The sequence below is a fragment of the Haemaphysalis longicornis genome, unplaced genomic scaffold (assembly GCF_048455015.1).
Source record: "Haemaphysalis longicornis isolate Haplotype H1 unplaced genomic scaffold, Haemaphysalis longicornis Haplotype H1 scaffold_1, whole genome shotgun sequence".
NCBI lineage: Eukaryota > Metazoa > Arthropoda > Arachnida > Ixodida > Ixodidae > Haemaphysalis > Haemaphysalis longicornis.
Genome location: NW_027526203.1, coordinates 422694901 through 422719327, shown reverse-complemented (window position 1 = coordinate 422719327; position 24427 = coordinate 422694901). Strand labels below are relative to the sequence as shown.

The 24427-nt window shown below is 43.9% G+C and overlaps 2 protein-coding genes across 2 annotated transcripts in view; both read right to left on the bottom strand.

Annotated features, from left to right (window-relative positions):
* Window positions 1-1512: 1512 nt before the first annotated feature.
* Window positions 1513-16440, bottom strand: Mrpl38 (mitochondrial ribosomal protein L38). Its single transcript, XM_077687243.1, has 10 exons — window positions 16301-16440; window positions 14700-14919; window positions 12822-12980; window positions 12507-12715; window positions 10507-10625; window positions 9942-10103; window positions 8020-8156; window positions 5970-6057; window positions 4345-4526; window positions 1513-1758 (listed from the first exon to the last, which is right to left on the bottom strand). The coding sequence occupies exons 2-10, from the start codon at window positions 14821-14823 to the stop codon at window positions 1619-1621; spliced, it is 1320 nt and encodes a 439-aa protein (XP_077543369.1). The 5' UTR covers window positions 14824-14919; window positions 16301-16440; the 3' UTR covers window positions 1513-1618.
* A 2524-nt stretch (window positions 16441-18964) lies between these two features.
* Ranbpm (Ran-binding protein M) overlaps window positions 18965-24427 on the bottom strand; it is a 36253-nt gene continuing 30790 nt past the window's right edge. The window contains exon 10 of the mRNA XM_077687238.1: window positions 18965-23570. Coding sequence (XP_077543364.1) covers window positions 23440-23570 — 131 coding nt within the window. The 3' untranslated portion in view covers window positions 18965-23439. The remainder of the gene's footprint in view (window positions 23571-24427) is intronic.

Here is a 24427-nt window from a genome sequence, read left to right as displayed (position 1 = left end):
CCTGTCCTGTGTAGTGCGAATGCATTCTTGGCCCCTGAATTTTCGTATCTCGTCTTCCTGTCTAGGTTGTCTTGCCCTTGCGCCCACTCCACTCGGTAGCCATTCTGTTACTCAGACGCAGTCCACTTGGTAACTGACTGCATCACAAGGCTGGCCCACGTGCGCTTTTTTTTTCACTTAATCTGCATCCAGTTTATGAAACCATAATTAAGAGGGGAAGGACAGTAACTGATAAAAATTGAAATTTCGTTCTGATTGTAGATGTGAATTTTGTTTTTTTGTCTAAAATGTATTTTATTATCTTTTTTCAAATTTTTTGACAGCTTTTGTAAAAAAAATTACTCCACAGATGCAGCTGAACATGGCATTGGTGAAGTGTGCACAAGCCAAGGATTGCAATAAGACTATTATCATTCTATCTGTGTTGGAGCAGAAGTTAGTCGTTTGAAGTATAGGCTTGAAAGGCAAAATCAGTTTTCCCTGCGTCCATTTTTCAAACCTGAAGTTCAAATGGCCATAACTTATGCTTCAACACAGGTAAAATGATGATGTTCGTCCTCTTGGAATCCTTGCTTTGTCCACCTGCATCTGTGCAGCATATACTTCTTTAAAAAACCAGGAAAAAATTAAACCTAAAAGTTTGAATAAATTATAAAACACGTTCTACACACAAACAAAATCCATACCTACCACCAAAACACGAAGGAACACGACTCGCAACTTTTCTCATCACAACTGTAGAAATAGTTTTTGGCCTTCCCCTTTTTAAGTGCATTGCACTGGAGCGCATTGAAAAACACTCGTGGAGCTTCTACACTAACATTTTGCCAGTTTCACACCCATGCATCACACATTGAAAGCGCCCTGTTTTTGAAGATGAAAATGTGCAAAGAATGTCAAGCGTGCACTGGGGACAACTGAAAGTGCTGGAAGCCAGGAACAATGCTTTTGCTTTGTTTTATTTTGTAATTATTTTCAGCCTTTAAAATTAAAACATGCCCATCCTGTCATATGTCATTTTAGTGCCAAGGCACGTGCTTGTCTTTTGACATAGTGGTCCAAATTTCTTCCAATACGCATTTGGCAATTAAAGTAACACCCCCAATGAGAGCACCCCCAACTTCCAATGTATCTGGTGCCTGTTAGCTATGGAGATGCCGGGGATATTTCGAAATGCAAGATCCAATCACTCCTGCATACAATTCAAGAACCAGAGTTTTACTATTCCAGTCAAGCATACTACGCTGTTGAAAAAGAAAGATACTACAGTGAAACCTTGTTAAACCATACCTGACGGGGACGCGAAGAATGTACGTACTAACCGGCATTACCGTTTATCTGAAAGTATTAGGTTAAAGGGAAACCGAGTCGAGGATTCTTTTAACTATGAATAAAAACAAACTACGGCTTATGCGGGTATGGTTTAATGAGATTCCACTGTATTTGAAATTCAACTCTGCCTTAAATCATTAGGTGAAACCTTCTTTGTAGTGAAGACAAATGTTCACTGTATAACATGACAAATTTCCACTTTTATTTGCCATGGCACTTCAATGCCTCGTTATGGGGCGTCTATGCATGAAATGAAACGGCTGACTATGGTGATGCTAGGAGAGGTTCATGAAGGTGGTGACTTTGCGGCCCGTTGCTCGGCCCATTTGCGCTCAAACTCTTCCTGCTCCCTCCAGGCTTTCGCCACAGGGTCCTCGTACTCTTCCTCAGGGTAGATGGAGAACGGCCGCAGGTCCCTGTACTTCCCTGAGGGGAAAGGGGCACACAGAGCACTGTACTAGTGTGCACCAGTGCAGCACCAGAGCTATCTTTGCCGCGTGCGAGACCACCCACAAGTTAAAAGCGACCTTGCACTGTAGCCATTTTGACAAGAAAATGTGGCCAGAACCGATCACTGGCAGAAAAACTATTTCCAAATAGCCCCAACAGCACGCACTATAAAAGCCATTCACTTAAACATATATAGTACGACCCACTTTCACTAGGTATTGTTGAAAAGTTTGAATGGCACAGCTGTTGCTCGGAGATGCACTAACTGAAATGCACTAAACATAACGACTATGGTGCTCAAAATGCTACAATGTTGTTAGCTGAAGCATTAGCACGCAATTTACTGAACTAAGAAGGAGTTGCTGCATCCAAGCCAAAGACAGTGTTTTAGCTGCAGCTGGCAAAGATTGGTAGAATTAAGGCAGTTGAGACCGGGAGTACATCTCGGAAAACACATTGGATGTCTGGCTAAAGAATTAAAATCAGTTCTGTAGTTGATGACTGACCCCTTGACCAACCACCTCCTTTGGTCTTGTTTAGATCTGCTTCCAGGTACAGACAAATGACATTTTTGCAGCCATTTGATTACCAGCTAATGGGTATTTAAAAAATGCTTCCACCACCTTAACTCAGAAGCCATTTAAGTAAAACGCACTTGAATAAAATTTCTTTTTTTCAAAAAAGTACTGAAACCAAGTTTTTATGTTCTCTTTTAATGATCGATGCTCACTGGTCTACAAACCATGGAGTCCTGTATTCAGGTAAAATTTAAGAATGACAGCAGAAGTTGCTCCTGGGCCTCATCACCGTGGCCAGCTGTCCCGCCACAAGGCGCACAATCCGTTAGTGAGCATTTTGAACGTGGCGCGAGTCGTTTCCGTGATTTTTCTGACTGAACCTGCTTACAAATTATTACGACAAACAAACTACAGTAAACTCATGAACTAAGATGAATTCTCGCTTATTCCGAACGCGGGAATGTTTGTTTGACTTTCCCTGGAAGCAACGCAAAAAAAAAAAAAAAAAAAAACGTTTAATTAAGACGAACGGCCTTGCACATACTCTTTGGTTAAGACGAACAACTTTCGGGGTGACCACCACTGCTGGCGATTCTGGGTAGCGAACAAGGCAGTCTTTGCGGGGCATTCACGCGACCAGAGGGAAAGAAAAGTAAAAGAAAACCACAGCGCGAAGTGAATTTGCGCCACGGAGGAAGGGAAGGAGCGAGGAAAAAAGACACGCAGATAAAGCTACCACTTCTCCCACCCTTCAACCCATGGAGCCAGTGGCAAAGCGAAGAAGAAAAAAAGAGTAAGGGCGAGTTTTGTGGCCACTCTGCTCTGGAGGAGAGGCACAAAACTTGGAGACTAAAAGAAGCAAAAAGAAAAAGGAGGGGTGTGACAACGTAAGACTTCCTGTTCGCGAACGTAGCAGCTCTCCTGACCAATGCCGTTTCTCAACGGGAGCATGCGAGTTCACATCGGTTTGAATCACAAGTACCACCGCGTCACCGCAGAGAAAGCAAGGAGTTCCCTCTCTGTCTCTGCTGCATTGTCGCTTGAGGTAGCGGGTGTACGCTCTCCGTCACCGCCTGGACTGGATAAAACCAGGCACGGGCACTTGAAGACAGTCTTCTATCAACTTGCACACTCAAACAATTTTTTTTGTCTTCTTCCTCCACTGTAAGTCTACTTCATTCACCGTCCTGAAGCCAGATATTTGCATGCACATGGACGTGTAGCCGATTCTTTTTTGGGAGGGCTTCTGATAAGACGAACTTCTGATAAGACTTACAAATTATCATGGTCCCTTCGAGTTCGTCTGAACAGGAGTTCACTGAATTTGAGAAAAAGCAGACGATGTCATGCATTAGGTGCAATCTCCTTTCAAAATGTGCGTGTGTTTACATCTGGCTCCGTTGCTTTGGCAGAGTGATCCACTACATGAGCCATTACCATTCTTAACCGATACCCAAGTATAGTAGCTTTTCTGTGCAGAATCTTTGCCGATCTATGCTGGCACAAGGTGACAAAATGCAAGCATCACTATTTACACAACTCTCCCACTTCATCTCTCCCTTTGCTGAGAGAAGTCCTATAGTTCTTTTATGCTTGCAACACCTCAGAGTAGCAGTGCTGGGCAGCTTTGTGGCTTCTAACATAAGAGTAGTCATAAAACGTCAACAACATAATACAATTGTTTGCAGGGTATTTTTCTCATACTGCGCTCATAGCCTCCTTGCCAGGGCACCACATTTTTGCTTACAGCAAGTACATATTATACTTTATTAAGAATGAGAATGTGATGTAATATGAGAACAATTAGACTGCAAGCACTCAAGAAACTACCTGTGCTTGGTCTTCGGTTGGCATTCTGTTTTTGAGATATTAGTACGATAAACAGCATTTTTATTCTGCTGCTGAATATGTAGACACTACGCGCACACTTCTTAGCTATTGCTCTCAAAAGGCCTGCACTACACAGTCGTATTTTTTAATGCTGCAGCGAGTAAAGGTGTCCAACATTTACGTAAGGTAGGGATGGTGTCACAAGTTTACAAACCTATACGAAAGCGCTCTTTCCTCATTTCGTCCACCAGCCAGCTGGGAGTTCCCTCTGGGATCTTGTAGATATTGGGGTACTTGGGCATGGGAGGCTCATCTTCCAAAGGATTGAGAGACTTCAGTCGCTTCAGGTAGACCTCTTCCCGAATGTCCCTGGGGTCTCGGTACATGTCCAAGTACCTGCACACGAGCCAGGATGGATGCTGAAGACAGAAAGCCAACACTGCCCCCTTGCCACTCGCGCTGTTTCATCAGGCTGCCAGACTGAAAAATACTTCAGCCATTGGTTTTCGTTTGACCAAAATTTTTCAGCCCCAGTGGTGCCCTGAAGGGCAAGAGTATTGATACAAACCAATGTTCACCTGTTTATCTTTGTAAGAAGAACTGAGGACTTTACACACCAAAGCTATACTGCGACCACGAAGCATGCAACAGTGCCAATTATGATCCTTTCACACATGGCAACATCTTGTGCACACCTCCAATTTTGCTTTTTCTCTCCATCAGAGGTCAAACTTGCGGTGCCCTCGTGCTCAGTAGCAAAATGCCTCAGCTACTGAGCCTACCCACTAGCCCCCCCCCACTTCAACTTCACCAAGGAAAAAAAAAAAATCATCCTTTCACTCGTCCTTTCCCTTGTGTGCCTCTGGAGGTGGTAAGCAGCCACACAGAAAGTTGTGTCCCACGACATTCAACTGATTTCTTTACCAATTCTGTACTTTTATGGGATCATACAGACATTAACTATATGAGCTTCTGGTTCTTTGCTAAATAAGATGCTAATAACCAACTTGAACTAACCAATGGTGCATCAATCATTGCTCTAGATAAAAGAAAGTGACTGAAAATCAAAAGTAATCTATAGCACATGCCTGCATGGCATTGAAATTAGCAGTAAGGCAATACTTGTGACCTGTTGGCTACTGGTGTCCTACAGACCTTGTCACACTATTTAGTCTGGTTTTCAACGGTTCGACAAAACTTAAAGCTAAGCAGTCCCAACCAGGTGAAACAGTTTTCTGCAGAAGGACCGATAAAACTCATCCACATTTGAGGTGAGCCAACATCATACTCCTATTAAAGTGAACTTGGCTTAATGGACACTAATGGCCAAATCACATTTATCTGGTAAAATAAATGCGATTAAAGGAACATGTTTTCTCATGACAAACGCTTACAGTGCAGAATAACAACGCAAAGGTAGAACGTAACAACACAAGCGCTCATGTTCTTCCGTTCTACCTTTTTATTCTTGTTGTTCTCCACTGCAAACATTTGATATGCATAACCAACAAGCCCAACTGGCTCTTAATGTTTCCTCAAGCCCTTCAAGTTTGTCTTAATAACGTGCACTGCATTTAAACTAGTAACTAAAAGTTGTTGATTAAAACAGTATACATATTCGTTTAACTATACATAAGTTGTGAAAATATCATTTTAACTACAATACACTAAGCAACATAAATGCGCATACAAAATGTTATGCCATTTGAGAGCACCCACTCCCTCCACACTCAGTAAATCTCAGACAGCTAAACAAAAATGAACATCTGGTACACACCTTTGCACATTAGTTACCTCAGTCGGTTGCTAAGGGATGGGAACAAAATGTTTGCAACTTACGTGTTGAAAGGCTGCTTGTGCGGGTACAAAACTTGTTTCGGGACATACGCCGGAGGGTGAACATACTCAAATGTAGGAACCCGCATCTCTGTAAACAAAAACGATTGTGCAGTGTGCGATTGCCTTGACAAACTTAGCTTACCTACTCATCAGAAACAAAATACTATGGCCTTTTAGCATTGATCAAATACATATAGTCACAGTCACCCAATAAATTATTCCTGTCCCACCAGGAAAGGCTGGTTCTCGGCCTTGCTCATGCTCAGTTCATATCTACAAGTGCCAGCACTCAAAAGCTAAAATAAGCCTTTGTGAATATGTATCCTCGATTTCGCGGGCCGCTACAACCACTTTTCACACTGTCATTTTCGACAAACACCAAGAGGTGTTTATCTAACATGACAGTGTGAGTAAACAATGTGAAATGACACCTCTTCTCATCTCACTCTCACATACTTGTTCTGAACCCATTCCAGACAAGAAAATTATAGCCCTTTGTGCATCTTTCTATTTGCCAAAACATAATAAAAAGCACCTCAATTAAACCTCTGTAAAAATTTTGTCTTTCGAAGGAACGTGGCTTGTGGCCTAGATGAAATTCGAAAGTATAAAAATAGAGCCGTAGTAAATGAAATCGAAAGAAGTGGCACCAGTGGCAAGGAACCATTTCGAATGCCCATTTCAAACACCAAAGTTTAATGAGCTGTAAAATTAGTTCCAAGCAGTGCACCAAGAAACCACTTCTCTTATTGCATTCACCAGTGTTCATAGTTCTGGAAAATGTAAAGACCACAGTGCTATGACACACACTGTTGTGTTTATTCTTCCTCCAAAAATGGTTAATTATCCCTAATTATCTTGGGAACTAATTTTACTCTGAAAAAATCATTGCATATTTGAAATTAGTTTGGAAAGGCAGCAAGACTGACAAGTTTCACAGAGTTTACTTAAAAATTAAAAGAGTTAGTTTTAAGAGCTGTGTCCCCCTTAAAAGAATAAATGATCAAAACAGTTCATAAATGTTGTATATGCACAACAGAACATTTGCGTCGAGGTCAACCCATTGCTGACCGACATTCCTAAACGAACTGTGTTCTACAGAAATATATTTAAGCACTTAACATGCGGACCGGAGTTGTAGCAAATTTCGTTCATGCCGAATCGCTGCCTGAAAACAAGCACGCCTGAACAGACAGCACATCACCCTAATAATGGTATGGAAGGTGCAGCAACAGATATTTTCATGGTTTAGGAGAGATTCCTTCCTGTCCATTGTACCATAATGCTCACAGCGCAAAAAAATGTACAACAGAGAAAGGGACAACAAACAAGTGCCTTGTACATTATACATTACACTTCTTTTCCATCTCTCATGGCCGACTGATCCCTTTAACTAAAAAGCCCCTTGATAACTCGGAGGGAGCCTATCCGAGGACGCTGCTTTATCATACGGGTGGGAGCACCGTCATGTGCTATTTTTCATATTTTGTGGGGATTCTTTATCAGTTTGAAAAGAATGAGCATGCAATTAGTACATTGCAGAAATCACTCAGACGTCCCTCATGGGTGCCTACAAATGCCTCATTGAAACTTTATTAAATCAGGTGGTATTTCTCGAGTTAAACAAATAATTACAAATACCTGATTATATTTCACTAACCAAAAAATTACTGGTGGCAACTCCAATGTACTGCAAACATTATGCACTAGGTTTTCTTTGAGTGACACCCTTGCTCTTTTTTAAAATCCTGGTGCATTAGTTGGGACATCCTGTATACCTGCTCAATGTGACAAAATACACGAAGATTTTTGTACTAATAACACAGAAGAGTTTTTCTTTTTTTGATCACTTGCAAAACGCTGCAGAATTCTAAAACTACTCTTGCGATATCAACTACAGCCATGCCCACCTAGTGCTTTCTCAAGCATGCAATTTTACAATAAAGGTTATCCAAGAGCCCTGTTTGCTGTGATTCATTTTCAAGGTGGCGAGAAAGTGCAGTGCACACCACTCTCCCAAAGGAAGGGTGAAAGAGTGCTACATCCTTACTCAGGGTTTCATGAAAGAAGTCCACCAGGCTATCCTCCCACGTGCACTGGAAAAACGCCAGTCCAGCAGGTGTGAGCACATTTTCGAAGTCCTTGTAGAAGTCATACATTTTGAACGTCCTTTCCTTCAGGCTTGTGCTACAGTAGGAAAGTTGCATAAAAATAGAGAGAAAAAAAAGTACCGTATAAACCGGAATATAGGTCGAGTTTTTTTGCAGAAAAATCCGCACAAAAGTCACCCCTCGTCTTATATAGCGGTCATTGGCAGAGTTTAAATCGTCATCTGGCAACAATGTGCAAGCGTAGTCCGCTGTGCGCTTGAAACCCCCAGAACCGATCGTTCCGTGGACGTGAAGCGGTGAACCCCGAGTTGGAGAACAAAGTGGCGTACTTCGTCCGGAAGTTCGGAGCCTGTCCGGCAATCCGCGGACAGGCTCCGCGAACTGTACAATGAGTGGATAGCCGGCGACAACAAAAATACCCATATGGGCCGGCTGCGACCGAGTCAAGCTTGGTGTCCTTCTCTGGGCAGTCGCTGCCCGATGACATGGTTACACGAGCGTTCCGGAAGTGCTCCATCAGCAACGCGCCTGACGGCATGGAAGATGACAGTGCAAAGCAGTCTACTCTGAGAGCTTGGACGAGTGACTTCGGCAGGCACAGTGAGTGGCAGTGGCGGATGGGCGTCGAAAATAAATATAGACATTTGTGCGCGCTTCTGTGCCGAATTATTTTTTTTTCTCAACTTTTCCCACCTCAAGGTAGGGGGGTCGACCTATATACCGGGTCGACCTATAATCCGGTTTATACGGTATAGTAGCATTACACAGACAGGTGGAGCAATCATCTGTCAGACACCAGGAGTAAATGTAAAGCGCTGTCATGAACTTAATCTGCCGGGTAGTCGAAATGAATCCAGAGCCCTCCACTATTTGTGCATCTGTTATAACAAAGGTGTAACTTTGGTGTGGCAACCCCTCAAAAAAAAAAAAAAAAACTTAAAAAAAAGCATCTACAAACAACTTTAGAGCTATCTATTGCTCTCTGAAGAAAAGAAGCCATTCCCCATAAGCAGTCTAAGTTTAATGCCAGCTGTGAGCTGTAGCTACTGATATGCAACTGCTGCAACCATTATAAGGCTGTAAAAATATTGACAGTGTTTTGACCCGCCGCGGTGGCTCAGTGGCTAAGGAGTTGCGCTGCTGAGCACGAGGTCGCGGGTTCGATTCCCGGCCGCGGCGGCCGCTTTTCTGATGGAGGCGAAAAGCAAAAACGCCCGTGTGTACGAGATTTCGGCACACGTTAAAGATCCCCAGGTGGTCAAAATTAATCCAGAGCCCTCCACTACGGCGCGCCTCATCGCCTGCGCTGCATTGGCGCGTTAAACCCTACAATCAATCAATCAATCAATTGATAGTGTTTTTTTTTTATTATCATTGACAGGGTTTTTTTGTATGTACAGGGCATGGCACTGATGCCTTTCAACACTTAGCACATGATGTGCTTTGCAGTCAAGCCTTCTCTTGAAAACAAGGAGGGCAATCGCGAACATCTGCACAACACGTGCTCGCATTAAGCATAGTACATGCGCCGCCTGTTATAATTCCTGTTCCATTACCCATTTATTTTGGCTGAATTCAGCTTTTTTTTGTTCAACGTCAGGCATAATTTGAGAAATTTTAGGGCATGCTTTGTTTGTTATATTTACATTTTTTTTTCACCATGAAGAGTGGACTGAATTTTGTTCACTGCATCCCACATTTCGTTGGTGCTTCCTTTTCAGTGTGCATCTTTCATTCAATTCTGATTCATGCTTGTGGCCCAAAGCAGCACATTGTTTTCACAGATGGGAGCAAATGGTCCAGTGCTCTAGGTTCAAGCTTCCACATTCAGTCAATGCACAATAATCATGGAGCTCCTAACCTGTTTGGAGAAGGCAGTTTCCAACTTGAGTAATCGACCAGCCCATCCTGCTTGTACAGGACAAACACGAATCGGTGGTAGCCAGCGCCACGGGGCACGAATGGCTGCAGGTAGTCGCACACCACTTCGCCGCTTGCCACCTGGTTTCCTCTGATGTTGCCGCTAAAACATGAAAATAAAATAAATGTGGGCCCAGCTGTAATCACAAATAAGAAGTGAGCCAGATATGCCTGGCCAACATGTGGCCACACTTATGGAGGGAGCACTACAGGGTGACATAAAACTGAGATATCCCAACTGAATTTCCCGTCAGAGCACACAGTACACTGCCGACATAGAAGAGCATAAAACGAGTGCTATCGAGCTCTACACTTTGCACGTATTTTGTACTGCATTCATAAAAGACTAGCGGTCGTTGACAAAATGAGTGGATGTAAATAACCCGTCCCTGTTTACGTTAGCCCAGCAGCCCCATACATAGTGTGGCCGACAGTCACAGTAATGATTCCGAAAGCGGACTGCAACTTTTGCATGATGCAGACAAATTCCTTCCAGAGGTACTTACACAAACCAGTGCACATATTCTTTGCCATTCTCAAGCAAATGAGAATCCAGGCTGGTCAAAATAAGTGTCCAACACATGTCCGGATCAGATTCAAACGAAACTGATGGAGCCTTTGCAGCCTGAAATGAAAATAACCTCTTTTGCTAGCTGCCCACATGTGATTCCCAGTCAACTGAGCATTAAGCACAAACTGAATGAAACATTCACAACAGGTCTTCCTGTATGGTTGCCAATGTGTGTGTTAAAATCCGATATCATGTGCATTACTCAATTTTTAGGTTCACGTTATCATTCTGGAGGGATGACCTGAATGGGGCCATGCAGACAAAACACTAGTTTGGCTCATTCGAAAGACTGCCCCATTATAATCGTACTGAGAACACTTTTAACGTAAGCTTTGCTCAAATAAGCTATATAATTAGGAAAAAAGGGAATGGCCATGTGACTCACTAGCTCATTTCTCACAATAGAACATATGATGTCATATGTACAGCCAAGCATTTGGCTGAGGCTGGCAAAAGCAAACGCAAGTTAGGCAGGCCTTATAAGGTTGCATAACGAGCTACTTTCACTTAAGTGTAATGCATATTTACTTTATAGCAGTAAGAATGGTGGGGTAAACAGTACAAGTTACGAAAGTACATGGAAACATAGTACCAGTGTTGCATAGTACTGCTGTTAGTATTGGGCGCACTATGCTTGTTATAGCTGCACGGCAGTGCGGCACTTAGGGGTTGTCACACACGACACTGACCAACTGGCATAACTGACATTGTTCTACGTGACCCTGCTTGTCGAGCGTACCCAATGTTTCATGAAATTATTACTATCTACCATAACAAAAACAAGCCGGGCGCAAAAACGGTCAAAAACAAAGCAAAGGCGGACAGTAGTGCAGCGCAGTATGGTAGCAGCAAGGAAGCAGCAAAATTCAGCATCAATAGCAAAGAAAATGTCAACGTGCACGGTAATTTTTTTTTAGTCAGCTTTTTCAAAAAGCTTGGAAAACACCTTTTCACGATTGGTGATATCACGAATTGTTTAAAAGGAGCCTGTAGTGGTGATACCCATCCTTATGTTCTTGCCACTTTGTTGTGCACAATAAAGTGGCTGTGCCAGGTGCAGTATATTTATTTGTGAACTTTTCACATCAATCTAGCAACGTAGATTTAAAGTGCTTTGTCTCGTCTGTTTTGTTTTCTTCTCTTGTCCCCGTGTCAGTTTGCGCTTCCCGCAAATGCAACATAGATCAGCGTTCGCTTTTGATTTTATTGTCCTTTTAAGACAGCAAATGTACTGACTGACCACCTAGAACCCGTCAAGACTTTGCTAAAGGAATAAATGCAATTAGGCTAAAAATGAAGGGAAGGGAAGACTTCATTTGCAAGTTTTTGTACCAGCACACACAAAGAATTGCATTCGCATTAAAAAAAAAAAAGCACTGGCTGCAGCTCGAGTCTTTCTCAATGCATTAAGAAATCCAATGCCTGCAAGTGATTTACTGACAGGGACTGGATTTACAAAGGTCTGTCTGCATTGATTTCTTCTTTATAACTTGTATAATCCTTGCACACTTCAAAAGTTCAGCATGACATTGCCAAAGATGATACCTCTTACGTTCACTCACCATGTCGAAAGTGGCAAGATATATACTATAGTTCATATCACAAGCTAGCTGCAGCACTGTGGAGGCTACATTGTTGTCCCCCTCAGGGCGCCTAACTCACCGCGAAGGAAGCGACAAAAGGCGCCGGGGCCTTGCGGTGCCACTTGCCGAGAGGGGAGAAGGGAATGTCCTTTCAGGACCCCCTTCATGGCGGATTAGGCGCCCTCAGTGGGCGCACTATTGATAACAATGTAGCCTCCACAGTGCTGCAGCTAGCTTGTGATATGAACTATACATATTTTTTTGCTCTCATCTCGTAGCATAAAAGTTCTCATTACATCGATTTTCTCACTGCTGAAAATGACCACAGCAAAGAAAATGGAAATGAACTCACCTCAGAGGGAAGGATTATGTTGCCATAATGCACAGGTGTCAGATAGTCTGCATTGTAGTCATAAAGGATGTCCATGGGAACAACAGGGTGAAAAAAACCAAACTCATAGAGGTCCTTGAAAACACCATAGTGATCTGCAACATCTTTCACGTGCACCGGTGCATGGGTTTGCTTCCATTCCTGCCTCGCATCCTCGTACTGTATCCTCACTTAGAAGAAAAGAAAAGAGACAGAAACCAGTCAAGCAATGGTGTGCAAAAAGTGTGCACAACACCCACCCTCCCACTCTTGCTCCTAAAGCGAACAGTTACTCACAGGTACCATTACGCGACTTTTCAGCCATATCATAATTGTTCTTGTTGTCTTGAATTATCCTTCGCTGCTTTTTTAACTCTTGTCTGCTGGCGCTGTGTGATGAGATCTTGAACCCAATGTCAACCCGTTCTTCATACACGGGATCTTTGGCGGCTAGAGCTGCATGGGGAAAATAAAAACAACAACAAAAAACTTGATTGGCATAAGGTGCAATGGAAATGTTTTTTTTTTAAAGAAAATGAGCACAGTCCTGAACAAGCCAGGTGGTGAAAGAGCAGGGCGATACACAAACAACAACCTGTTTGCTCTTTGCTTAGTGACTGAGCCTTTATGCAGTGAATGCAGTTATGAAAGACAGATTTTACACCTAACACGTAGCAAAACGTTTCTTTAAGGTAAGTCAAGGTAAATTTACTTGCTGATGGTGAAGGGAACCCAGCAGCATTATGTGCGCTGGTTATCCCACAGACATAAGTGCACCACTGAGTTACACAAAGTAGAGCCACATTTCCATGCCAGGATTCACTAGCCCTGAGCATGGACGTTTTCGAGAACTTGAAGACTGCCAGGTAGAATTCATAAATTATCAGCGAATGTACCAACGGCCCATCACATATAAAATACGAAGGTCAAGGCACTTGAAATCACTAACACTTTCAATGGTCCCCGCTCTAGTTTTGATGCCAGCACAAGCTGGATAGGCAAGTTTATGAAGCACAAGGAATTTTCGGTGCCACAGTTGAGTGCTTCAAATAAAATGTCTTCCACCAGGTACGTGGCACGTCATGTCTTTTACACCTGCATGCTAGAATCGGCATCAAATAATTTTTACACGTTGCATGTTTGCACCTGCACGTTGCAATCAGGGGCACATCAGAATGGTGCAAATACGGTACTCTTGGTAAACTGCTCTAGTGTTCAACCCAGCATTATATAACAAGTTTATTTTTTTTGTAAGTCCCTGCTTCCTTAATCCTTTTGTCTGTGCCTACTATTAATGAAATAGTACTTTTTGTCTGGAGCTCTATAAAACGGGATCATAACCCAGTGTATACATCTTTTCAAGCACGCCTCCTGATGTGTAGCAGTGGTTTTTTTCGCCCTGCAGATATTCTGCAGCAGCAACATGTGAAATCTTGTTTAATTACTGATGATGCCAACATAACAGTTCACAGAAATCGAGAAAAAGTAATTGTTTATGAACAGTAGCGACTGGGGAAGGAACCAGATGAGACCGCCTCTTCAAAAACTTGCCGTTACGTAATCCATGGTTAAAAAATACATGTTAGAGATAGAAGCGCATGTACGATATGATCTTTGCGTCACGAAATACTAAGACGAATACTAAAACAATTATATTATTTAACTCCACTCTAACGGCCACAGGGGCTCTTCCGCACGATTAAAAAGTGGACTCAACTAATCCTCGTGCGCTCCTGCTAGTAATCGCAAAATGGGACAGCAGCCGGACATCAAGAACCTTCCAAGACAAATGACCGGATTCACTGCGGTAGAAGAGCGAGGCATTTGACTGCGACGACTACAAGACCTCCACGATCCTGTTCATCGCACTCCTCGTGTGCAACATACCAGGCAGCCGAAGAAACCGCAATACGTTTTCGTAGCAACGCTCCACAGTTATTACAGTTCCTAAGTGACCCATCGATCGTGAATACAAAACAAGGAATACTCAAACATGATTATCGCTACCTACTGGCAACGGGGAACTCCGAAAAATGGGACTGCAAATTTCCACTTTCGGACGGTTCATCAGGTTAATACTGCTGCGAGAGATTGCAGCCGGTTGATCACAAGCCGTAAGAGGTGGGCGCAATACAATAATGTAGCAGCCGCTCGGGCCTTTTTTTTGCAACTAACCTTGCATCTTTTCTTGCAAACTTTGGGCAGTGTACAGTGGTGGAAGGCGAACGCAACGAGTCATTGCTGGCTGGCGTTGTCCGAAAGCCCGGAAGCTTCTCAGCAACGCTGCCAAAGTGGCCATTGCTGAAGATGCTGTAAAATCACTTCCCGATTTCTGTTATTTCAGCAATAACAGATGCATTTAAAGTGCACCTACTTAGCAGACGTCAACGTTGACCTAACCAACGCCTCCTAAAAAAAACTATGCCTGGAACGTGAGCCGCGAACTCGCTGCCCTACCCTCTGATTTTTCTCTCCCCCTTCGGTACGAAGGCGAGCGCCTCTGGCGGTCGCTCCTGTAAACAAGCCGGCCCGCGGCCGCCGGGAGCAGAGCGGCCCATTCCGCGAGCAGACGACACCTTGCCGACCGCGCTTTGTCACCGCGCAACACTCAAGTGGCTTCTTTATCGTTGTTGCGAGACAACAAATTGCGAAATAAAATGAATTCCACTTTCTTGAAACTCATTTTAGGTAAACGAAAGAGCATATCAAGACGTAGGCCTGGCACAGGCCAAAATAGGCACGGTCGAAGTGCCTTAATTCGGTTCGCCGAGCGATGACCAATTTTTCACGCCTGCTAAGCGTCGTACCGCAACAACCACAACGAGACGGCACACATACCGAGGCGCGAGCACTCGACGGACCGCACCTCGGCAGACCGCCCGATGTGGTTCAGCATGAAAGATTGAATGACCGAGTACAGCGAAATAACGAAGGCTTTCTGCTTGGCTCGCAGAACTCTCCCGCCCCCATGCCCGAGGTTGAGTCGAGAACAAGACGTTTTATTTAGACAGCTGCAGACCGGCTCGCTACCCAGCCCGTTACTGATACATCGCATGTACCCTGAGACGCAACCGACCGACAAGTGCAAAGGCTGCCGAGGAGACACGGCGAGCTTCACGCACATCCTGGGTTATTGCACCAAACACCCGGAAGAAGCCTAGTCAGGAAGGATCCCACCGCGACTAGAAGCAGCCGCAGGGAGCGAAAACCCGGAATATTAGCACTGGGCCGTCCAGCAGATCATCGAGGTGCTAGCACCTACAGCAGGACCGGCGGACCGGCAACGGCGAGCGGCCGGACCCAGTCCGCGCGGCAGGCACCCCGAAGATGGCCCCGAAGTAGGAGCACGCGAGCGCTCACTGTGTTGCGCGTTCCCATGCACGCACTCACGCACAAAATCTCCCAGGAAAAAAAAAAGATACCACTGCTGTGGCTGGATGACTACATCACGGGGGTCACCTTACGGGTATTTTTTTTAGGCTGGCCAGTTTGTTTCAGTGCAAAATTTTGCTGCAGAGTTGCAGGTAGGTTTCAGCGCGGCGTCGGCTGCGCTGAAATCTACGCCGACGGAAGCTCGCGGGCTCGCGGTCTCCGCCGGCGGACAGCGCGGAGGCCGGCTGCTCCCGGCTACTCCATTGGCTGCTCCGGTAATGTCACGTGACCAAGCGGTACGAAGGCGAGCGCTCTCGCACGGCGCCTGGTCAAAACACGCGGCAGGGAGCTCTCCATGGGAAAAAGAGCGACGTTCCAGGCATAGTTTTTTAGGAGGCGTTGACCTAACTGAGCGCAAGAAAACGTGAAAAACATGCGTCGGAAAAGATTGGCTTGGATTGGATATGAATGACTTCAAGTTAATATACTAATGATGATGCGTGCAGAGCAAAACAGAGAAGCCTGGTTTCCAGCCGCGTACAGACGCCTGAGGATGTGAGTGCCGCCCCACCACGCAAAATGACAAATGTTTCCAGTCCAGTTCAGCCTCGAAGCGTTGCTCTTCCCGAGGGGCCCTGACCTGACCAGAGCGCGGGCCATCCTCGAGGCGACGGGGCTAAACTACGGGAATAAACCAATCTTTGTAGTGTTTTAACGCGAATGCCTTATATGGCCTCTTCTGCATTTGGAGTGCCCATGGTGGTGCCAAAAATCCTAGTGGTCGCGATATTAACATACCCATCCACAATTCTCGCATGCCTGCTCATGGGCATCAGCCCGTGACAGGCAGCGATTTATAGCGATTTATACCCCCCCCCCTCCCCCAACACCCATCTAACACCCCCCAGAAGGATTTCCTGAAAAAGCTTCCACAACCACGAGCACCCTGCCTAGGGATTAATACCCACCAAGGAGGTTTTCGACACCCCCCCCGCCCCCCCCCAAAAAAATCGAAATTCTGGATAAACCCATGGTGAGAGGTGCTCAAAAGCTCAAGGCAGGTTCAACTGTTCCAATTTGATTGCGACAGTGTCTTCACCTGCTTTGCTCTGTTCACCCTTATCCTTTATGACACAAATTCCTCCCTCCCTCACATTCCTGATTCCTTGCACGAAAGTTGTTTTGATGATGAATGAATGGGCAGAAATTTGACGGATTTCAATAACAAACAGCCCAACACACGTCGCTATGAGACTTGGTGGGCTGTGAACAATGCTACCTGTTTAAATGCAAAAAGAAACCCCTGCAAGCCATGCACATATCACGAGGTTCACCAGGACATGGGGCACACTGCGCAGTCACTGGAGGATTTCGGCACGGCTAGAGGATACAAAGGATACCTTGATCGGGAAGTAAGTAAAGATTGGTGCCCATTATAAATGTTCCTTCGCACATACCACACTTCTAATGTGCTCAGGATAAAAAAAAAAAACCCAGAAAAAGTAAACATCTCCGTGGCAGGAAAACTAGTCTCTCCAGTCACAACATATGCTACACACATGTACAGAGGCTCGACCCCCAGTTAACATCTAAAAAATTCAGAAAAAAAAAGTTTAGTGAGAAACTGTGTTTTTGTTTTTCAACTGTAGAAAGGGACACTATTGCATTAACTGCTCATCCTCCCGCACGTAAAGAAGGTGCACGACTTGCTACTTGCAAGATTTCTTTTTTGTTCATCAGTGTGAAGATCAATCTGCCCTTAATTCAAAAGATCTGCCCTTAGAACCATGTAGCCCTTACACACGTGACATCAGTATCCTCACAGGTCAACCCATGGTCTCTTATTAGCCTGTCCAAAACAGTTATGGACAGTGCCTAGGCAGACGAAAACTTCTCCTGCCATCGAAATTTTATGGGCAAATAAAATATGGAACTGCTTTGGAGCAGTTCCGAGCACTCCAAAATGACAAAAGACACCAACACCTTTACACGCTGCTTGTAAACATTAAGGGAGTGCCCAAGGCAATAATGTGCAGTAGCTATCGTCGTCCTGCACAAAATGATACGTGCACCTTTATGTTGATGTCTGTGCTGGGCAGAATTTAAAATTTCATTTTCTGTTTTACTCTGGAACTGTGGCTGATTGCCCGGCAAAGTTGGTAATGGCAGGCACTCACTCGAGCGGTCTCGGTTTATATTCAATTCCAACGCCCACACGCTTTCTGGGCGTTTTTCCGGGGAGAACAATGTATGCGTTATAATAGAGTAAATGCAGCACCTAATGATTGTTGCCTGCGACAAGTGGCTTCACTAAAAATACACCTGTCCATTAATTTTTTGCTTACACTGGCCCAATAAAGTTTACAGGGAGTCTTAACTGGCCCTACCGCCCAAAAAGTAAAACGGTGTTACTTAATGCCACCCACTCTTCCAAGAAAAGGGGGAGGGGGGAGGTCAGCACCCCCTCCCCCTCTCTAAATATTGTAACCAGGCTATAAGCACCACTTTGATATGCACACATTTCATAATTTGTGGGAGAAAGTGCCTCCACTGCCTCTAATTTTACACTAGCTGTGAGTGAACAAATGATCTTATCTGTAACAGCAATCTTATTCATAAGTGCCACATTTATAAGTTAAAATGAAAGCGTAGCATAAGTGGGCACGTTAGATTTTATTTTGTAGAGTATCCCTCTGTGCCAAATAGGATTTCAATACCTTTGCAGAACATTACATTGTCAGTGTTAATTACCATAGGCTCCCAGGCGGTCTGCTCCTCTCTCGACGACAACAAACTTAATTCGAGAAAGATGACACCTAATAAGCACAAAACGTGCGCCCTCAGTTCATCGCCACCTTCGAAGTACAGTGGGCTTCAAAATATTGGGACGTGCTGTTCGAGGATTCTTTTTTTTTTTTTGTTTTTTTTAACTGCAGAATATGATGCACACCTGGCTCCAAGAGAAAATTTGTTCACATGTACACATTTCCATCTTCATGTCGCCCAACACCTGAAATGTTTATGTTCATGCCCATTAGATGTCTTCAGAAACTCCAAAAGAAAACATGAACAATAAACATTTTCCAGTTTTACTCTTATAAACTTGACATACTTAAAAAAAAAGAGAAAGAAACGGGGATTTTAAGCGTGCAAGTGAATGCACTCAGTGCAACATGTCTACCTTGGCAGAGCCATAGGTAGGAGGATGGTAAGGGAATTAAACAAATTCCTGGCTACGCCAGTGACTAAAGGCGTGTCTCTGTATATAATAATATATAAAAAACTACAAGTAAAGGCCACATTTCTTGTTATGCTCGTAAATACAGACATCTTGAAGCATGAAGCCGCACCAACACTTCCAACATAAAACAAGAAAGCACAACCCAAAACTGATTTCTTTTTCTTCTGGGCAATCATACACGAAGTGATGCAAATCTCGAGGAAGATATTTTTCACACAAGCTAACAACAAAATACACTGGTACACCCTTTTTGGTGAATGTTACTGGCAGAAAAAAACCCACACAAAATCAGAAAACAGCAGCAACAAAACAACAAAAGTAGCATAGATATATGGCATTAAAAGCAGCATACGCACACAGAAGAACAACATTTCTTGTTTGCCTCGGGGCGTTTTGCATGACCATCATTCATAACTTATAGTGCCTGATCAGTACGGCATCAATTTAGCACATCTTTGGAACAAAGCTGCTTTCAGGAATATGCTAACACAGCTGGTAAGTAGGGTTCTGCATTTTTGGTTTAGGACAAGTGCCAATAGAGTACCAAATAAAGTTGTGAAAATTTGGTTCTAATATAAAAAATGTATGTATTGGAGGGTCTAGCAAGGCCCACCTACAGGAGACTACAAAAGATAACATATACATCGCGCTGACACATCCCAAGCACTTTGTGTGCGACATCTTTCACAGTTGTGTAGCCATACAGCAACACTAAGACAACCCACGCACAAATGAACTGCTGAACTGAATGATGTAAAGCGTGATGCGTAACTGTACCGTTAGAACTTCTGCATAGGGATTAGAAATTTAACTATGGTATTTTCTGGCCTACGAGTTAGTCGCACCACCGTATAAGTCACACCAGCCTATAGACAAGTATTTTGCTGAAAAATTTCATAGATAAGTTGCACTAAGTTCAGGTAGCGCATTTTTTTGTGGTCGTTTCCATAGGCGTGTGCACAGAGGGGGCAGTGGAGGGCGGCCGTCACCCCTAATAATCTGGAGGGGTGGCGCCAAATTTGCCCCATGCCTTCACTCAATCGAACCTGTCCTGCAGGGTTACAAGTCGACCACGCATGTGTTTTCACGATCATGGCAGCCGAAGAACCCTCAGGTTACCTTCCAAAAGCTGTTTACTTTCAGCCCGGAAATGCGGGGACTAAAAGCAGGTCGCTGTGAGAAACACGTTATCACTTTATTTGCAGCTACTACGGAGCTTGTCCTCCTCCTACTTTTTCTCGCAAATAACGTGTCTAGTACTGAGCAAAATAGCCGTGTAAAAAGAATTTCAGAACAGACAATATTACCTTCTTAAATTCTTACGAATTTCAAAAGCTAGCGTTCGAGCGGTACGCACGGGAACCTTGTGGCAGTTTACAAAAGACAGATGTGTCATATGTTTGTGTGCCTTAGGGAGAATGGAAGTTCTTTCGGCAGCGCGTTGTGAAATTGATGCCGCATCCGCCCTGGGACCTGCCCCCTTTGCTGATGTTACACATGAAAGTAAGAAGTTCTGCCCAGAAATATTTTGTATGTGTTGCAACTCCATTTCATTGAAATAAAAATTTTAAAACAATTCCTCGTCTTTCCAGTATGTGCTGACCGTAAAGCCTCCAGTGGGAGGAGGTTGGGAGTTCTCGAGAAGGGAAGGGGGAGGGGGGGGGGCTCAGGTAAGACTTTGCCCCCCCCCTAATCGAGAACCCTGCGCACGCCTATGGTCGTTTCTGATCATCGGCACTGCCAATGAACTTTGTGCAAGTGAAAGCCCGTTTGATTCTTTTTGACAAGCAAAACAACACGATCTTGAGCTCATTTACCGTTGCCAAACTATTTGGGCAAAATTCCGATAAAGAGCCAAACCACACCACTTGTAAACAAATTTGGGTGAACTGCTTGCATGCATTTGACGTCTTTCTCAGATTTGCTGAACCTGATCATTTATTCTGACGTTATCAATGGTGCCTTGGGGTTTGGTCCCGTTTGACTTCGCAAGAGTTCATGGAAAAATGCAATGCAATAAACTGACTTTAAAGTGTAAGAAAAGCCCTGATGTGAGCCCATGTCCTGCCCTGTATCACGCTGATAATGAAAAATTTTTGAATATAAGTAGCACCACTGTTAATATTGAGAAAAAAAAAAAAAAAAAAAAAAAAAACAAGATGCAGCATATGTGCAACTTATTTCAGAATTAAAAATGATAGAATGCATAGTTGCATATGTACACATAGACCTTTGCTTCTATATACCATGGCACACATCATATTCTATCAAAAAAGATTCTGTTGATTTTGCAGCACAATTACTAAACATATACAAGAATTCTGCTCCCGAACAGAACTTTGTACTTTTCGTAATGCGTGATATTTGAAACCTACTGTATCGTTTGAGTGTACATTGCACAGAATGATACTTTTTTCACATGCATGTGTCTTCTCTCGAGTAGCGAAGATGTCCTGCATGCAAGAAGTTGTGCTACAACTTATAATAAATAAGATTTGGTTGAGTGGACACAATTGAAAAGTGGTAGCTCGTAAAACATTCCATTTAGAACATTCCTTGAACAGTTGTGAAGAACATTTGCATTAAATGCATAGTTAGCAGCTCGCTCTAAATGTTGCAGTCACCACCAATCAGCTAACCCTATAAAGCTTGAATAGGTTTAGTGCACAACCGTTGATCAAGAAATGTTAAATTTTAAAGCTAGGAATACTAGGTAGCAATACTGGACATAGGGCTATGTCAAGCTCTTTGAAACTAATGTTGTGAGTCATTTAAGCGTTGCCACTAGCGATTGGGCATAACTTCGTTTGTCAATACACAGGCATAGAACTTCACACAATCCCCAAAACACTACTGAAAGTTTGAATCCAAAGGATGGGCTGGCAACCTGTTTTTGACACAAGGCATGATTTCTGCTTCTCGGGGGTGATTTTAAATCACAGATGCAAAGAAAGTGTGCTATGTGGAGCTACAGCCAACACATATCATTGCCCTTGAAGTGTAAAGGATGGGGGCACTGATTTTTTGTGTCAAGGTACGACACCAGATCACTACCCCTTTATGCAGTGCTTGCATCTCCATAAGCCCAGCCGCACTTTTGTATCAGTTGCAAGCATGCACTAAACAGGTCTAAATAAGAAAGCGTAACACAACAGCTGTCTGACATACTGAGTCGAAATGAGCACAAGCCCATTTTACAGCAGAACATCGCCAATCTTTTACCCCAATCAACCTCTACCAAAAAACAAAACAAACAAAAATTTTGCATGCTGATTCACATTAATAAAACCACACTAAATTTGAAAATGAATATAACCAAAAGTGCAGAACCCTACTCAAAAGCTGCAAAATTATAATTGAAAGCAGAGAAAAAAAAGAAAAAAAAGACCACCAGATTCAAAAGCTTGCCAAGTTGGTGGCCTTGGGGGACTCTTCCTGCCACACCTTTGGCAAACCTTTCAAATGGAAAGAACTATTCAGAACCTCATTACAGGACAGCATTCACACACAAGAATTGCAAAATGAAATACCAAACCGCTCAGTTGCACAACTCTCAATGAACAACGTTACTGCTGACTTCATAGAAGCCCAGCTAAGAGCATTCGCTCGGCCTGAAACTTCACGCACTAATTACGCGCGTCAAGTATTGATTAAAATGATGCAAGCCCACTGGGACGCCAAAACAATGTTACACATTTTTGCAGCTTCATGAGACAGTTTGAAAGTAAGGCAAGCGCTACAATTGATGCATCGTGTCAGGCGAGTACCACAGGACTAACGTCTCCATTCCAGCTGCTCACGTTTCACGTAAACAAGTTTTTTTTCCTTTCTTTCCACAATGCATTTTACTGCTGAGCAAACAGACGCCTACAGCCCGTCTCCACAGCAACTGGCCTGGCACCAGCATTTGGCACACAGCAGACCCCACTGTGCATAAACTTGTTTATTTCAACCACACCAAAAATCAACTACAGCAGCAGCAGCAGCAGCAGCAGCAGCACATGATTCACAGAGGAAAGCCCCGTCCTAGGTTCTTTTCTCTCGTCAAATTCATTGTGAAAGCGTATATGCAAGAGTTGAATCCTTGCGCACTGTACCTCCAAGTGTGCGCCACACAGTCTTGGAGTCACCTGCCCGTTAAGAGCTCTTCTACGGGCGGCATCACACTTCCACAGGGCTGCTTCCAAGGATGGAGAGCCTCGCACAAGCAGCCAAACACTTGACTCGTAAAAAAAGAAGAAAAAAAGGAGGGGCACGTGCGCGAGGCTTCCGGAAATAATTACATGTCGAAGAAAAGTCACATCACTGCAGCAGTGAGTCAATGTTGGCAAAGGCGCACGATCCCAAGCCTGCCTTGGACATCAACTTGAGCAGCTCGCGGGAGTGTGCGACTGCCAACTCCAGTGGTGGGCGACGGGGAAGCTTCTGAGATTCTGCAATGCAAAGAGAAACATACTGTGGACTCTGCTGTGTCAAGCACTAAACTCTGCAACACTGTTGTGAGGCAGTACACATGAGCTGCACCTGGAATCTGAATTTGAAAGAGCAATTTTTACTGCCATTTTTCATAGATGGCAGTAAATTACAGTGGTGATCTAGTGCATTAAGATCTGAAGCACTTTTTGGAGCAGGAAAAGAAATGCAGAGTTTTGGAGCAGCAAAATTACAATTTTGGACCACTCTTAGTGCTGTGCAAAATCAAATTTGTAGCAATTTGGCGTGGTGCTTTCTTTAGCTATGGTCACACTAGCAACACATGCTGCGCTACAGTAAAAAAATGAAACTCCTGTTTTTAAGTTGAATCCTGGGGGCCTTCAATTAAAGTGCTTCCACACTGTGTAAGGCAACAACAACGTAGTTCCCTGCCCCTCTTTCGAACGTTTTAGTGTCACTTCTATGGGAACCAGCATCCAGTATCAAATACAGACAATTCCAGTACGGTCAAATTAAGAACAGCATATCTGCTGCAAATGGTATTCCATTACTTAAGAGAACCTGTGGCGCGACAAAGTGAAACTAACCAGAGCAGGGCACAACCGGCAGAGCCATTGCAGACGTGTGCGTGTGGTGCGGGTGGCTGTGCAGGAGCTCTTACTGTTTTCGGAATACTGTGCCCCAACAGTGCACAATTTTCCATAGCCATAGCTGAGCTAAGCAAAGACCTATGCGAAGCCATAGTGAAGGACAAAATATCTGATGCAGGGAAGTGACAGGAGGCTCGGAACTTGCGCAATAAAGCATGAAATTAACTCTTTCGTTACCGCAAGAAACTGATCGATTTTGAGCAGTC

Excerpts from the sequence above, each read along its gene's own strand:
- Mrpl38 (XM_077687243.1), bottom strand. The coding sequence starts at position 14,823 with ATGGCCACTTTGGCAGCGTTGCTGAGAAGCTTCCGGGCTTTCGGACAA. Across the intron at positions 12,716-12,821 it reads AAAGTCGCGTAATGGTACCT|TGAGGATACAGTACGAGGAT; the intron begins GTGAGTAACTGT and ends TTTTCTTCTAAG. Across the intron at positions 1,759-4,344 it reads GAAAGAGCGCTTTCGTATAG|GGAAGTACAGGGACCTGCGG; the intron begins GTTTGTAAACTT and ends CTTTCCCCTCAG.